General features: G+C 40.5%; 1 protein-coding gene across 2 annotated transcripts in view; it reads left to right on the plus strand.

Moving 5' to 3' along the window:
• The window catches only part of ARMH3 (armadillo like helical domain containing 3), a 94,341-nt gene that overhangs the window by 17,118 nt on the left and 62,062 nt on the right, over window positions 1–15,161 (plus strand). For both annotated transcript variants that reach the window (XM_061552835.1, XM_061552836.1), the window contains exons 8-13: window positions 1,375–1,461; window positions 2,966–3,022; window positions 4,486–4,529; window positions 6,377–6,437; window positions 7,035–7,081; window positions 13,882–13,957. In XM_061552835.1, coding sequence (XP_061408819.1) covers window positions 1,375–1,461; window positions 2,966–3,022; window positions 4,486–4,529; window positions 6,377–6,437; window positions 7,035–7,081; window positions 13,882–13,957 — 372 coding nt within the window. The remainder of the gene's footprint in view (window positions 1–1,374; window positions 1,462–2,965; window positions 3,023–4,485; window positions 4,530–6,376; window positions 6,438–7,034; window positions 7,082–13,881; window positions 13,958–15,161) is intronic.

The raw sequence follows: 15,161 nt of genomic DNA on the forward strand, positions 1-15,161 counted from the left end.
AACCCCTATTACTTGAAAAGGACATTTTCCTCCATTCTGTCCATGGGTTGCCACTTAATAAGGCCGAGGTTGCCTTTTAAGCATTGGGTGACTAATCTTTCCACGAAAGAAAAGTGTGCACATTTGTGGTGTAGATAAATATAGTTCGCTTAAGGTTGTGTTTTGGGGAATCGGTGTATATAATAGGATAAAGTAAATTGCTGTGGTATTTGAATGTTTACACAGGGTAGTTATGCTTAAAACAGTTGTACGCTTTTTCAATTGGCATATCCACTTTAATGCACAGTGATTTAAATCTCGGCAATTGCTCTCCCACAAAGTGCTTGCCATGTGTCTGAATGCTGTTTATCCAACTTGCAATTGGAAACACAGATGATATATCCCAGGCCAGTAAATGTATGCCACAAGGGTCTTTACCAAGGCTCCTGCCGTGTTTGTGGTACCTACGGATGCATTGAATTATCATAGCCTTCAAGCCAACCTTTGCATGATGTTGACAGTGCACTCTTCCTTGCAAATAATTACTTTAGCATTGTCAGCTAAGCAGTGCAGAAAAAACCTGGAATGGTACGTGGTGTTATTGAAACACACAGCATATCGTGGATTGCATCAGACTGGAGTGTGATTATGGTAACTGTCGGTATTGGAGTGGACTAATTCATTCAAGAGTAGGTTATTCTATTTAAATAACTACTTCTCATCAAAGCTTGTGGATCTAGTTTGGCAGTATATAAAGACATTCAAAGACAAGTATCTGCAAGCGATGCTGCATCAAATGAATGTCGCACTCATTACACGCAAAATGCTTTTCACAAATTAACTACAATACCTTGATGATCTCATGAAGTTGCATTAACCATCACGCGAACTCCGGTCATCCTCGCAGCAGCTTTTGGCTGGCCATCGAATAAAGATGGTCACCGCATCGCGCGCTTTCAGATGCACTTTTGTGGCCGTCTGGAACGCTCTTTTGATATTAGCAAGCCACTGGAGCTATGCACTTTTAAATCTAGATTTAAAACTAATTTCATTGGAGCTGCTTTTTTTTGTTTAGTTTGTTGTCCTTCTCCCCACACTTCCAATTAGCATTGTTGGTTACATACGGTGCAAAAGAAGTTCAACATACATACAATGTGGCGAATGGTCGAAACCTTTAATGGCTTAACACGCACAATCTGTCAGGACTTGTTGTCCAAGTGTGCACGTTCACCTGTGAGCGTCATCGCTTCGGCGGGCACATGGTTAAACGCGTGCGGTGTTAACGAATGACGACACTTGCGGCGTCGCGCCCTCGACGGTAGACTGCTCGAGGTTGCCTTCTTCGCCACTGGCTGCTGCGGCTCCGTTCACAGCGTGCCACTGAAATGTGCACAGATCCTGTCGAGCGAGCCCAGCCGCAAGCAGCTGGGCCACGACGCCGTCGTGCTGCTGGCGCTGCTCGTCAACTACCGCAAGAACGAGGTGCGTGCTCCAAGACGGGGCCTCCACAGAGGCGCGAGGGGATGAGGGGCGTAGAGGGGTGGGCAGCCTCGCCAACAGCGACAGCAGCAGTGCTTGCATGGCAGCCCTTGCTTTCGCGAGTCTAATACAATCTTCGTGCCTTCATGTCATGCAGGTGTTCTGTCACCAGAGGGCAGTGCAGAAAAATAATTTGTTGTACTGTACTATGATGCAATGTTTATGCTTCCCACCTTCAATAACCCTCACTGATCAGAATACACTGCAATAAATAGGGCTGAGAAGTGTGTTATTTTCAGGTAAGCAACAAAAAAATCACGTTTTAGTCAAATTGCACTGCTTGTGAGACATTACAAATTGTGCAAAAACCGTCAGGCTCTCAAGGGTTATCTGTGAGGCTTGGCATGTGTCATTCACCTCAGTAAGAATGTGTTTTTCTCACGATGAGTTGAAGGGTCAGCTGGGATATTGAACACTTTCACAAGTCCATAATAGAGTTTTTTTTGGGTTAGATCGTGTAAATATGTGTCATTTAAACCTGCCACCATCCAACAGAGCCACTGAGTAAGGTTTTTCACGTAAACAAAACATAATCCAATTAGCTCCTAGTTCAGCACACCAGTGTGTTGGAGAGTAAACTCACAACATTTCCAATTCGAGTATCGTGACGTTTCGCCGATGATTACAACCAACCTCATCAGGCGACAGCCAGAGTTGTGGAGAAATCCTTTTCCCGTCTTTATTTATAAGAGGGATAAATGTGATGTCATCACTTGTGAGCCAATGAGGTGCTTGGATCAGAGCGGGGCAGGGGGGGGTTAATGTATTCATATAAACTACAATGGATATTCAAAGTTAATCAACATACATAATGCATGTACATTATGCATGTGCATTATGCATGCACGTTGTGTATGCATTATGTATGTGCATTATGTATGTGCATTATGTAAGTGTCTGGGGTATTTTGGTGGCATTCAAGAGTCAACTTCGGCCAGTTACTTGAGTAACAAATTACGTACTGCTTCTGAACCATCAATGTCTCTACCCTGCATGATATACATAGCATATTTAATCACGTTTTTATCAAGCATTTTATCGTCTTTCATTTTCAGCATCCAATTGTTTTTGTTGAAAGGTTGCCAATTTAGCAGTGATAACATGCATAAGCAATTCGTGCAAAGCTTTTAAACTTATTAGCATTTTTTGGAACATTAAATAAGTCATACGAATGGACAGAATACCCTGGAGCTATTAAATGTATTTTTACGTACTATGTAAATGCATACCATTATGATAATTACGCATTATTTTCAGTTAAACATTTATTAGGGGGTGCACTTGTGTTTTTGAAATTGCCCAATTATGTGTTCTTCTTAAGCGGATCACCATACTGGAAATCTGTGAAAAAGAGGTTCATACCTCATCGGATTTCTCCAGGATAAATAAATATTCAGATTCTAAATGTGTTTGGCGTGTGCTCATGCGTGGGATGTTCTCTCCACAGTCGGCAAACCCTTACATCGTCAAATTGTCCATCCTGGATGATGAAATGGCGCTGAATGTGAGTGTCACGAGTTTTGTTTACATTTCCACTGTTAAACAAAAATTCGAGCCCGTCTCACGGTGTCCTAACGCGCAATTGGGAGGTTGCCAGTTTTACTTCTTCGTTAGGGTTTATCTTCATCATCATCATCTTCCCTCTTGAATTATTAAAATGAGCACTACTAGCTCAAGACCGTCACCCCTGGCTCTTGAGCCAAAATGTCACCCTGTCCTATAAATCTTTATAAGACAGGGTGACATTTTGGCCGAGGGCTATTGAAAAAGTATGCCTAGCTCACTAAGCTAATCTCTTATTAAAATAAGTTAATAATGCTTGTAAAATAAACTTGAGAAGAGACTGATTATTAATCTTCACATGGGCATTCTCATTCCAAGTTTAAAATGAAACCTCAAGCCGCCCTTTGAAATTGACACTCTACTTCAGTTGTACATCTTTATTAGTTGTTGTACATGGTCTGATATTTTTGTTGGGTTATGGCCACCTTTTTAATCTCAATAAATATCACAGCGTAAATACACTTTACTTAGTCAAGCCATGTTTGCTTTTGAAGTGCTACCCCACACTGATACTGCTCCTTGCAAACCCAGCAGGCACAATGAGCTTTGCATTGTTACAAAATCATGTCTGGAAAGTATACAATTAAACGAATGATCAAATCTTGACTTAATGCTTTCGTGACTGCAGGAATTCATATTCTTTGGGTCTTTTGGTAAAGTCGCGTAAATAGAGAAAAAAATAATAAAAATATCACGACGTTTCAACGGCAACACAAGCAATCGTCATCAGGAGAAAAAGGAGGGGGAAAGCTGCTGAGGCAAGCTGTTTTAAAGGTTTGAAATGGGTGTAGCCCAAGGGTCATAAACGAAGTGGGCGGGGCTAGTGATGTTAAAGTGAGACATTTGCAAATTTCTCACTTTAACAATTTGCAAATTTCTATCACTTTATTTTCATTTTATTTTTATCTACGTGACTTTACCAAAAGACCCAAAGAATACGAATGATCAAAGTTTGGTCGCATGTAACATTCATTAGATGGACTGTCCTGTAATTATATGAACTTGGTCATTAGCATAGTCCATTGGCATGAGAGCAAAGGTGAAAATGCACCATTACGTGAAAGTTTGCTCAGTTTAGAAGTTTGGTTACATTCGCCTGAGCACCAGCACAAATATATATTAAGCAGAAACCACGGTGTTTCGTCCAAAGCGTGCTTGATCCTGTGCCCTCCTTGCCACAAAGTGGGCTGGGATGGTGGTCATTGCCCTTTTGGCCTTTAGAGTTGGGGGCCAGCACGTGCCACCTTTGAAATTATTCCTGCTTTTACATTTGTATTCGTTAGTACACCCGAGTTTCAGTTAGACCTCTAATGGATGCTTCAATTGTATATCTTACATGTGCATATTGAATAGATGAAATTAGGCTGTTTATTTACGAAATAATTGTTGTGTTTTTCTTTGCAGGGGGAAGGTCTTGTCATTTCTAGGGCTCTCACAGAATACAACAGGTTGGTTTATTTATACATCGTGTGACATTACATGCCCAATGAAAACACATGATCGAGACTTATTGTGCGTGCATACATATTTTTATTTTATGTATGCATGTTGAACTTCATCATGGGACCTCCCTTGCCAGTAGCAAAATATAGGAATAGGTTTTACCCTTTCTGGCAATTAAACAGGTGTTAAGATGTTAAAGCACCAAACAGAAACCTTTTGCAAGGAATCATATCGGCATTAACCACTAAGGCTTGCATGCCTTGGTGTGGGTGTTTATTGCAACTGCAATAACAACTACGCATACAAATCTCCCCGATTACCTATTATTGTATCTCCCCAAACTTTTTATGCTCATTAGTTTTTAGGAGATATTAATGGTCTATAGCAATTCCTTTAAGTTGGTAATTTTTTCAGTGAGTGGTTTCTTTTCTACCGCTTAATGGCCCATTTGCTTGCATACGCTCCACGTGCAAACCTCAATGGGGTTTTGTTTTTATATTTATGTTCTCACGACGGTCTTGAGAAGCCTGCACGGTCTTAATTTGTATGCAATGCCAGGATAATAAAGTGTCACTTTTAAAAACTGTAATTTATTGGCCGTGTGAAACTGACCCAGGGGAGAACAGTCCTGGGCCTTGGAAGGGTTACACACCAGAAGCAGTGCGTGCGTCGCAAGTGGCATGATTACGCCCTGGAGGCAGAACCAGTGTGCTCTTAATTAATCACATTGTGCCATTGACTGTCGCAGTGGCCAGAATGTCGACTCGTTATCTAGATACCCTTGCGTATCATTCCTGTTTCAGAATGATCAAGTTTTAGGCAAATCAATGCATTTGGCATTGACTGCAGTAACAGTTAAGCAGCCATATAATGGTGCTGTGTGGTGTACTGCGGTGGGGTATGTTGTTGGAACGTGCACAATTTGAATTCCACATGGTCAGTGTGTAGAGAGGCTGTACACCTGCCATGGATTGCTCACCGTGTGAAAAATTTATTGGGTTCACTAAACTACCCCTGTCAGAATATGTTTTGTGAATCGGGTCTGTTCTTGTCAGGGATTAACTCCTCAATGATGTCACCTATTCACTGTCTACTAAATGCATGACATGTATACACTTGTACCACGTGCACATAATTCGGTGCAGTAGAGACAAGGTTGTTCCATAAAAAAAAAAACTTATTCAAACCATACATTACCAATAATTTTTCTTTTGTATGGTGGGATGGAAATGCAACAGTTCTGAAGTGTGTTGTAGAAGCGAAGTACATTGAACCAATACAAGGAGACAGCAGTAGACGCTGTGTGGATCGTAGTGACACCACCAGGATGTCGTACGTATGTTGAACTTCTTTCGCAACTTATGTAGCCAACCGTGAAAATCAGAGGTGCTAATGTTACACGGACGGCACATTCGACGGTGATTCGCTTTTGATGGTTTGGACTTCACCTCGCGGTCGCGGTTCGGCGATTCTTTGATCGTCCATTTGTGGAAGGTGGATGCGCGTCTGCCATGCTGCGTTCGAGCAGCGCGGTGTAGCGAGCTCCTCAGGTCTTCAGCGAGGTGTATGTTGACACCATCTATTTCTCATTACGCTTGACGAATGACTGATGTTGAATGTTTTAGTAATTTGCGCTGTGCCCTTGTAATGGCTTGCCATGTTATGAATGATCGTTTATTGTATTGCTAACTTCACTGATTTTCATGCGCTTTTTTGGAAAAAGCGGGGAAAATGTTGTGAAGTCTTGCAAGCAGCAGTCGACGCTCACCGGTGCCACTGGTAGACGGTCACCTTGGCAGTGTCGCGTGCGTCGTGTTGAATTCCTTCTTCCCTTGCTTCCCATGTGCCGCAGACAGTACAAAGCCAAGGAAGAGGAGCACCAGGGAGGCATCTTCTCGGCCATCACAAACATGGTGATGTATTAAGCATCACGCATATGCAGAAGTAAATGATACATTTCAGGGAAATTAAATACGAGACTAGGGCATATTTCACAAACATGGAGCTCTAAAAAACCTTAGAATGTATGGCCAATTCCATCGTAGAGTATTTTTTACATTTTGAAGGACACTTGAATAGCTGGTGAAAACTTACGCGCATGAGGTGATAACATCCGCACATCCACACAGATACTGCTACCACAGTGGCCACATTGTCGCACTGGCAAGTAACTTGTGTGTATTCGCACCCTCCTCTCGATGAGAGTGTAATTTAAAGCTGTGCGAAAAAGGTCAAAGTCGGCAAGTGCTGGCCTTGTAAATGGCACTTGTGGGCAAACGTTAGTTTTAGGAAAAAAAATCTTTAAAGCTGGCCTGGCTGATATTCTGCGTTGTCCTGATGATGCGTTTTTCTGGTGCACATGACCCAAGCTCACCTGAAAAGAACCTCTTGAATTGTCTCATTATATAAACAATAATCTCTCAGCTTTACTCTGTGGTTGTGACATTATGTTTGGCTTCGGCTACATATATATGAAAGGTTTTTCTAACGTGGGGTTCTTTGATTTGTAGGTCGGAAGCATGTTTGTGGGAGACGGAGAAGAGAAAATGTCTGTCAAGTAAGTGGGTTGGCAGCTTGCTGTGTTACTATTGCATTTGATCACATGTCCCTCAAGATAGGTTATTATAGCAGATAGAATGAAGCAATAAGGGGATATAATGGTATCGGTGGCATTGTAAGTAACAACGTTTTGACCTATAAAGAGCTAGATACAGATTTGTGAAGATGCTTTAAACTCCAAAAAAGAGATGCATGTTTTTATGCAAGATACACTATTACAAATATAGGTATTAGGTACAACATGATAACAATTTTTTATACTTTAACATTTAGTGTTACAATGCATATATGCATCAGAATAGTTTTAACCTCATTTTGGAATACAGAGTACATTGAGTTTTTCATTAATATTTAAACAGAATAATGGAATGCTGGGATGCATATTTTCCTTCTTCCAGACCCATTGTTATTTAAGTGAACCTCGATATATCTAAATCACCTCAAACCTCCCATAATTCACACGATTCATGTGTGACCACCCCCATTATGAATCCATCCCCTCTCGCCACCCCCTGTGATAACAATACGCTGCTCCACGCAGCTCCCTTCAGCTTGCTATTTCTCCCACCCTCTCTTTCCTCTCAACATCATCCTCTTCTCATCCCGATATCTCGGCCCAGTCATTCCTTCTTCCCCTTCTCCACTTCCTGCCCGGTGCTCCTCTCCTCTTGCTGCCGACTCGTCTTGAGCCACCACCTCCTCAACCCTCTCGGTGACTTCCGTCCCGGCATCCAGAACCTTTGCCAATCATCTTTCTCTGTCTCCCCTTACCTGCTCGCTTCCCTTTCCCATTCATTACAATTTTTCCATGCACGATATCCTTGACTCTACTCCTCATCCTGTGGTACGCCACGGGTAAAAAATGTTACGGCTCCCTCTACGTGGTGCATGCTACAGAAACATGTTTGCCATTCAACCATTTGAATGGCACAATACCAATCAGATGGAATCACATGGTTAAATGACCACTGCTACAATCGTTTCTTTGGAATAGCTCACAAATATAGATTTCTGGTCTCTTATTTCAAGTGTGTTGTGACTTGAGGGGAGGCATTTACTTGGCACAGATTCCAGCTGAAATTGTTGGCCCTGAAGGCTAGCATTAAAGTCAGGTCACTGGAAAGGATACACAATGCATGTAGGGAATTGTTGGTAGTTAGCATGTCATGTGATACAACAGTCCATAAACCTGCCTCGGAACAATGTTTTCTGCTGGATTAATGTGCTTCAAATTCCAGAGTTTGCTCTTAAAGTAGAAAATTCTGGAACAAACCTGTCTGTACTTTTTAAATGGGAAAATTCTCCAACAAAACTGTATTCACATTTAATGTATGTAACACTTATTATCTATATTGCCTTTCCACTGAGTATTGTGATGCTTTGACAGTGTTTGGTTTGCATCAGCTTCTACCAAATGTTTGACTTTTAACTGTGTCAGTCTCTTGAGAGAGGGCTACATTACATGCTTTCCTGTGTGCAATATGTAGTTAAAGTAATTGTAATCAGCCAGATAGTTAAACTAGATTTTTTATTGTAACTAATTATGGTGTAATGATCTTCTGCTGTGGCGTAGAGATTGTCTTTCTTTAAACTAAGTTGCTTCTAAAATGTATCCTGCTACATGCTGATATAGTGTTATGTTCAAACCAGTGTCTGGTGGCTCTGTGATTAGACTTCTCGACTCTCACTTCTAATGTCACAGGTACTCTGGACATTTACACTGCTTACTGCTCAGTCAATACAGCCCTATACAAAATATACTACTTCCAGTACGGTGTAGTAATACATGCTTTCTCACATCCTGAAAATGCGGAGCATTAACTCGCATACAGAATCAATGTTCCAAGCAATGGCGTTAATAATACGAGTACAGTAACACAAATAATGAGCGTCCTTTGATGGAATGGGCAGAGTAAGCTAAAAGCACAGCACTGCAGTAAACTGTGTTGACAGTAGCTTGCGGGCAACATGTCTGTTGGTATCAATGAAGAGCTTTGAGCCTGAAAGGCATTCTATGCTGGCCTTTACCCAAGATCCTTGATGGAAAGTAACTGGCTTCATTTGGCAAATGCTGTGCAGCATCCCTATGAAATTATATAATTGAATTTTATGCCACAGCAGTTTCTGCCCACTAGTAGATAGAATAAGCCTGCAGCTTCTAAATAGAATTCTTATCAGCAGGATATCAACACCGTTGCCATTGATGTAATGATCATACTTGTGAATAATGGCTAATATAGAGTTTCCTTACCGAGAGGGCATTTAGTGCAACAAGATTCCAGAGAGATGTGATGTGAAATTATAGCAAACACGGAATGTTAAATGATATTTGAACTTAAAAAATGCATTTGATGAATTTATCAAAGCCATGAAGATTGATAGTAGACTAAATATATACTACTGAAAATAATTTGCTTCTAAGGAAGGGTAAAACACATTGCAGCATTGAATACAAATGTAGGTAAAAGGAGCAGAGATGAGCAAGGGAGATGAGACTGAAAGTATATTAGAGTTTATACCTAAAAGGTAAAAAACACATTAAAAAAAAGGAATCGGGGACATGGACCTGATTCTAATGAATAAGTGCCAATATGCGAGAGATGTCCAATTTCAGCAAATTCATCACTAGAAGTGACCACAGACTCTTTGCCATGCAAGTGACACACTTCAACAGAGAGGATGAAATCAATTACAGGAGACTCGACTGTCCGCGCTCATGACGGGGAGGATAAGTCGCGGATAATTCAAAATCGTGGATAATCCAAAAATATAAATTTTCCGTGGATCCCCGTACCAAAAACCACTAATATAGGTGTAAATTCTGGTTAAATTTATCTGCCATCACACCGTTTCATAAATGAAAACTTGGATAATAAATTATCAGATAAATCACTCAAAATTAAGCACAACTGACGATTTCGATTGTTACTCTTTCGATTTAGAACGAATGCTAACGATCAGCTGATCGGTGTGCGTGCTCAGTGATCACACTTTCCTGCTCCGACGCAGAAGACTGTCCACTAAGTCTAGCAGAGCCACTCCGATAAAAATCAATCAAACTCTGCCCACTGTTGTAAGGATATGGCAACTACTGTACTGTAGAGGTGATCATGCGGATTTCGGATTAACTGGCGAATATATTTGTTTGGTTTAAGCACGTGACTTGTAACAAACATTTACGAAAATAACAATATATAACTGTTTTTAGATTATTTATTTGGGCTTAAGGGAAAATCCATGAGTTATTAATTTATGTCAAAATCTCAGGTGCGGAGTTAATTAAAGCAACCGGAACACATGATCTGAAACTGTCAAAATATGAAGAAGACGAGATGAAAAGGGATGGTAATATCAAATGAAAGCCACAAAGCATAGCGCTGTGTAAGAAGATCAGAACATTTTTGAGAAGAGAACACAATACATTTTTTATTCAATGTGACAGTGTGCAATGGGAGTGCAAAAGCACCGAAAAAGAGGTTGATGCTAGAGTCGAAGCTTTCGTGACTGCAGGAATTATTCATTGGTTCTTTCGGTAAAGTCACGTAGAAAATTAAATCAAACAATAATAGAATGATGTTTCTGTTGCAACACAAGCAACCGAGACGTCGTTTTCTATCATTTGATTCTATTTTCTACGTGACTTTACCGAAGGAACCAACGAGTAAGAGGTTGATGATTGTTAATTTACCAGTTGTAGTCCTTGGCTCATTAAGATGAATCCATAACACATAGCGGAGACAGAATATTGCACCGAGTACAGGAATTTTATGCACATTTTTATAGCAAAAAAATCCATTAACCCTAGCAGTAAAATCGAATTGAAGAGAAGTGTAAGAAGTTCCAGATATTGCACTTTAAGTAAATACTGCCCTTTGCAGTCTAATCAAAGCTCCAAGACCAGATAGCATAACCGAAGATATTTTTGTTTACAATAAGTATAACCCGTAAAAACAAAGTTTTTCACTCTAAATCCTTTATATGCGTGGCGGCTAGAGTCCTCTCGTCCTCTGGCTTGAGATGGCTGCCACCTATGGGTCAGATGATTGTCTGCAGTATTAAACAATTGGTAATTAAATATTTAATTTATTTTCCCTAAACAGTGTAAAATTTTGGAAAAAAATTTCCACGAACATTAATTGTCTCGCACAACGAGTCTGTGTGCAAAATGTCAGCTCGATTGGATCACGGGAAGTGGGTTAAAAAACGACCGAAAGATTTGCACGGTCGTAAGCAAGCAAGCAAGCACGCAAGCACGCAAGCAAGCAAGCATGCGAACTTAATATAAAGGATTTAAAAACGGCACCAACTGTTGGAAAGTGTAATTGTGGACGTCCACCACGGAGTTTGAGCAGTGGGATCGGCTCGTGTGCAGGAGCCAGATCGATTGTCGCCTCCGTGATGCGCAACGGATGCAGATGACCTGGGGAGGGAGGAGGTCTTCGTCCCCCGGTGGATGAATAATGATGTACTCTTAAGTACGCTCGCATAATCGCCTGCAAAGACAGATGTTACCAGTGGCATCAGCAAGCATTTTTCATTATCTTTTGCAATCAAATATTTGCGTTGCTATAGCACATAGCAAATATGTATTGCAAATGTATTACAAAAAGTTGTCAATGTACCACAGGGTATTTTGTACTTGAAATAACTTTCATTGTATTTTAGTTGTCAAATTTAGGATGACAGTTTTAACCTTTTATTTTATATGATGTCTTTGTACCTAACACACTTTGGCTATTTTTGTCGGTAATAGAACTCCCACAGTTTCATAACAAAGAAAAAAAACTGACAACTATTTGCCATTACCGTTAGATATGTATACCACGCAGTCTAACATTCTAGTCACACACAGTGGTGCTGTACAAACTCACAGACTGTGGCTTTTTTAAAGCGGGGGCATAACCATTGATTGGCACCATAGACATTTGGAGAATTACACTGGAAAGACGTTTTGAAAGTTGAATCACCGGTGCATTGCAGACACGCATACCCATCGCGGCTCATGTGACTTTTGTGAGTCGCTCAGTCCTGTATTGAAAGCATCTGCGTTGTCCCTGAGCGTCTCCGTGTCTTCCAGCTAGTATTTCGCAATGCAATATATCCGTTGCCCATCTTACAGATAGTTGTCATGGGACGGTGTAGTGCTAGATACCTTGGTTAGAGAGTTGTGCACCTCAGGCATTTGGGGAGGGGGTGGGAATACTTCAACGTAATTAGAGATGGTAAGTGAAGTTTAAGTTTGTTGTTTCCCTTGTGTGTCTTTTGTACACGACAGTTATTAAATGCTTGAGCTGCTTTGGGTGTAATCTTCTCATTTATGTGTGCGAGAACATACCCTCAGGCCCACAGAAATATTTTCCTTTTTATTTGCGTCTGCTTGCATCAGCACTCGCAAAAGCCTGAGAGATGGCGCATTATGAGCAAAGATTTTCAAAATTGCTTCACAGACCTTGTTGGGTTAATTAAACTTCTTTAAAGTCAAATCTTGACTTAAAGTTTTCGTGACGGCAGGAATTTATATTATTTGGGTCTTTCGGTATAGCCACGTAGATACAAAAAAAAAATCACCTGAAGACGATTGCTTGTGTTGCGATCGAAACTTCGTGATACTGTTATTATTTTGATTTTTTTTTTTTCTATCTACGTGGCTTTACCGAAAGACCCAAAGAATATTCTTTAAAGTCATCTGACAGACGTGTCTTTTCTTTGCAATGTGTGAATTAATTTTGCCTTGCTAAATACTCTGGCTAAACTGGTTTATTGAGGACAAAATAAAACGACGTATATTGGCTTTTATTAAAAGTCTCTCAAATAAGGCAGTTTATTTTCCTTAAACAATTGACAGGTATACATACACTGTGGAATGATAGCAAATCAAAAGTGTTTCTTTATAAATCCATAGGTTATATAAGATAAATGACTGTTAAAAAAATAGTGCTCAGATGATGAGATGTTCACTTGTTGAGCAAATTCAGGTTACAAGTCGTATTCGTTATAAATAATATATTGTGTCTTGCAGCATTAATATGCCCCAACCCGGAGCTATGTACGCATTATATATGTTGGGGCAACCTCTGAAGTTGTCTCGTTTAAACTGAAAACACATTTTTAAGTTAAGGCACACAACAATCGTGTTTGTGTCGGTTATATTTACCTGGGTCCTATGAACTTGCACATTGAAAATAAAGCAACGATTCAAGTATTAGACAAGACTCCTTCTGAATGCGGGTAGCTTGTTAAACTACAAATTCTGTTTGAAAGAGAAAAACAAACCAGTCTTTGATTAGCAGCAACAATTAGAACAAGTTGATTTGTGGTTTTGAAGTTGAATGGATTAAAAGTATGTATGCATGTATTAGAAGCCATTTTATAAGCATTAAAAGCACACTTTTTAATTGGAAATTTAATTTAGGTTATTTATGCAATTGCAATCTCAAACGAGCAATAGGGGCACATCTAATTTGCACAGACAGCCACTCAGCCAGCAATGGAGAAATGACACATTGCAATGGCTGGGGTTTCTTCACATTTTGAATATCAATGACTTCCTACAAAGTTGTATTTATTTCATCTGGCCTGGAGGGAAGATGAATTGATTCGACCCCTTGGCTGGCATTTTAACTTGTACTCTTCCGGCTTTGAGTCGTGTGTTCCTAACACAGCATCACCGTCCTTGCTGAGATGGCAAATGGCTATTTTGTGTCTTTAACTTTGTGAATAATTGACATTCCTTGCTGCTGCTGATGCTACTGCTGTTAATATGAATAGTAATGGTGATGATGGTATGTTTCTTGTCAGGACGAATGAGTCCATTCTACTGGCGCTGTACGAGGCGGTACACCTCAACCGGAACTTTGTGGCAGTTCTTGCTCACGTAAGTATTTTTACATTTGATGTGGCTCATGGGCAAAGACGCTCATTGAAGTCTGATTTGGTTTTCAAATATAGACCTACGCTGGTATTCTCATAGCGCACAGGCTTTGACTGCATCAGATGGGTTTAATGAGAGTTTCTGAATGGATTTCGTTGTAATTTGGGCTGGCTGCTGCTGATGAGTGAGTGGTTATGAGTTCACATTGGTGTAAGATGTCGTTCTTGCATAGAAATGTACTGCCCTATGTTGTTTGAACTCACTGTGATCATATGAACTGTAGCTCTTCCAAAAGGGAATTTCTCATTTGGTCATATACCATTGAGTTGTACATTACACGGAATTAAAATTACACTGCCTTTATATTCGATGTTGTATTAGAATGGCATCACGTTGTTTATTGAAAGATCTGACAAGGTTGGACTAGACACACTCAACAAAAGCATTATACAACTGCAGCATATTATATGTAGGAAGGCAGAGTAACGTTATATTCACGAAAACCAATATACAGTTGTAGATAAAGGTTGTGATCTTCATCCTCAACACCAGGAAAAAAGTAACAGTATAATGCTGTGTTATGCTTATGTCATCAAGGCTTGCGTGCCAGTGTATTACGGGTTTGCCGAAGAAGTTCCCCCTTTGCAGTGGCTGTGTCTGCTGCTCAGGAGAGCGAATTGTTTCCTACTGTGTGCCGTATCTGATCCTGTTATTCACACACCTACAGTCCTGGTGTTCTGTAAATTGGAGACGGCATATCTCACTGAACATACCCCCCCCACTATCGGGGGGGCACTGGCTTGCCATGTTGAACGAATGATCCCCAACCACTACCCCTGCCCCACCCCACCATTCCTTCTGAGCAGCCAGCTCCACAGATATGCATCGTGACAATGCAGTAACCCTCTTTGGTAATGCCCCTGAATCTTCCTGAGAGAAAAACTGTCCGATGATTAAGCCGTGGCTCCGGGTTTAACACTGATTGCCACGCACGTTTTATTTTTCCCAAGCACACTGTATTGAAACAAAATACCGTACGTTATTTCTATTATGCATACAGCGCATTTTGGTATTTTAACTCGACGTTTGTTATAAGTGTTCTTGGGGCTTGCATTTTGCTTACACCTCTGAGGCTAACAATTCGTTTCTGTAAACTTGCTCATTCCCGGATACTTTTATGGCAGTTAGAAGCTGCTGGAGCACTACA

The sequence above is a fragment of the Lethenteron reissneri genome, chromosome 17 (assembly GCF_015708825.2).
Source record: "Lethenteron reissneri isolate LAM-NWPU_2019-01 chromosome 17, ASM1570882v1, whole genome shotgun sequence".
NCBI lineage: Eukaryota > Metazoa > Chordata > Hyperoartia > Petromyzontiformes > Petromyzontidae > Lethenteron > Lethenteron reissneri.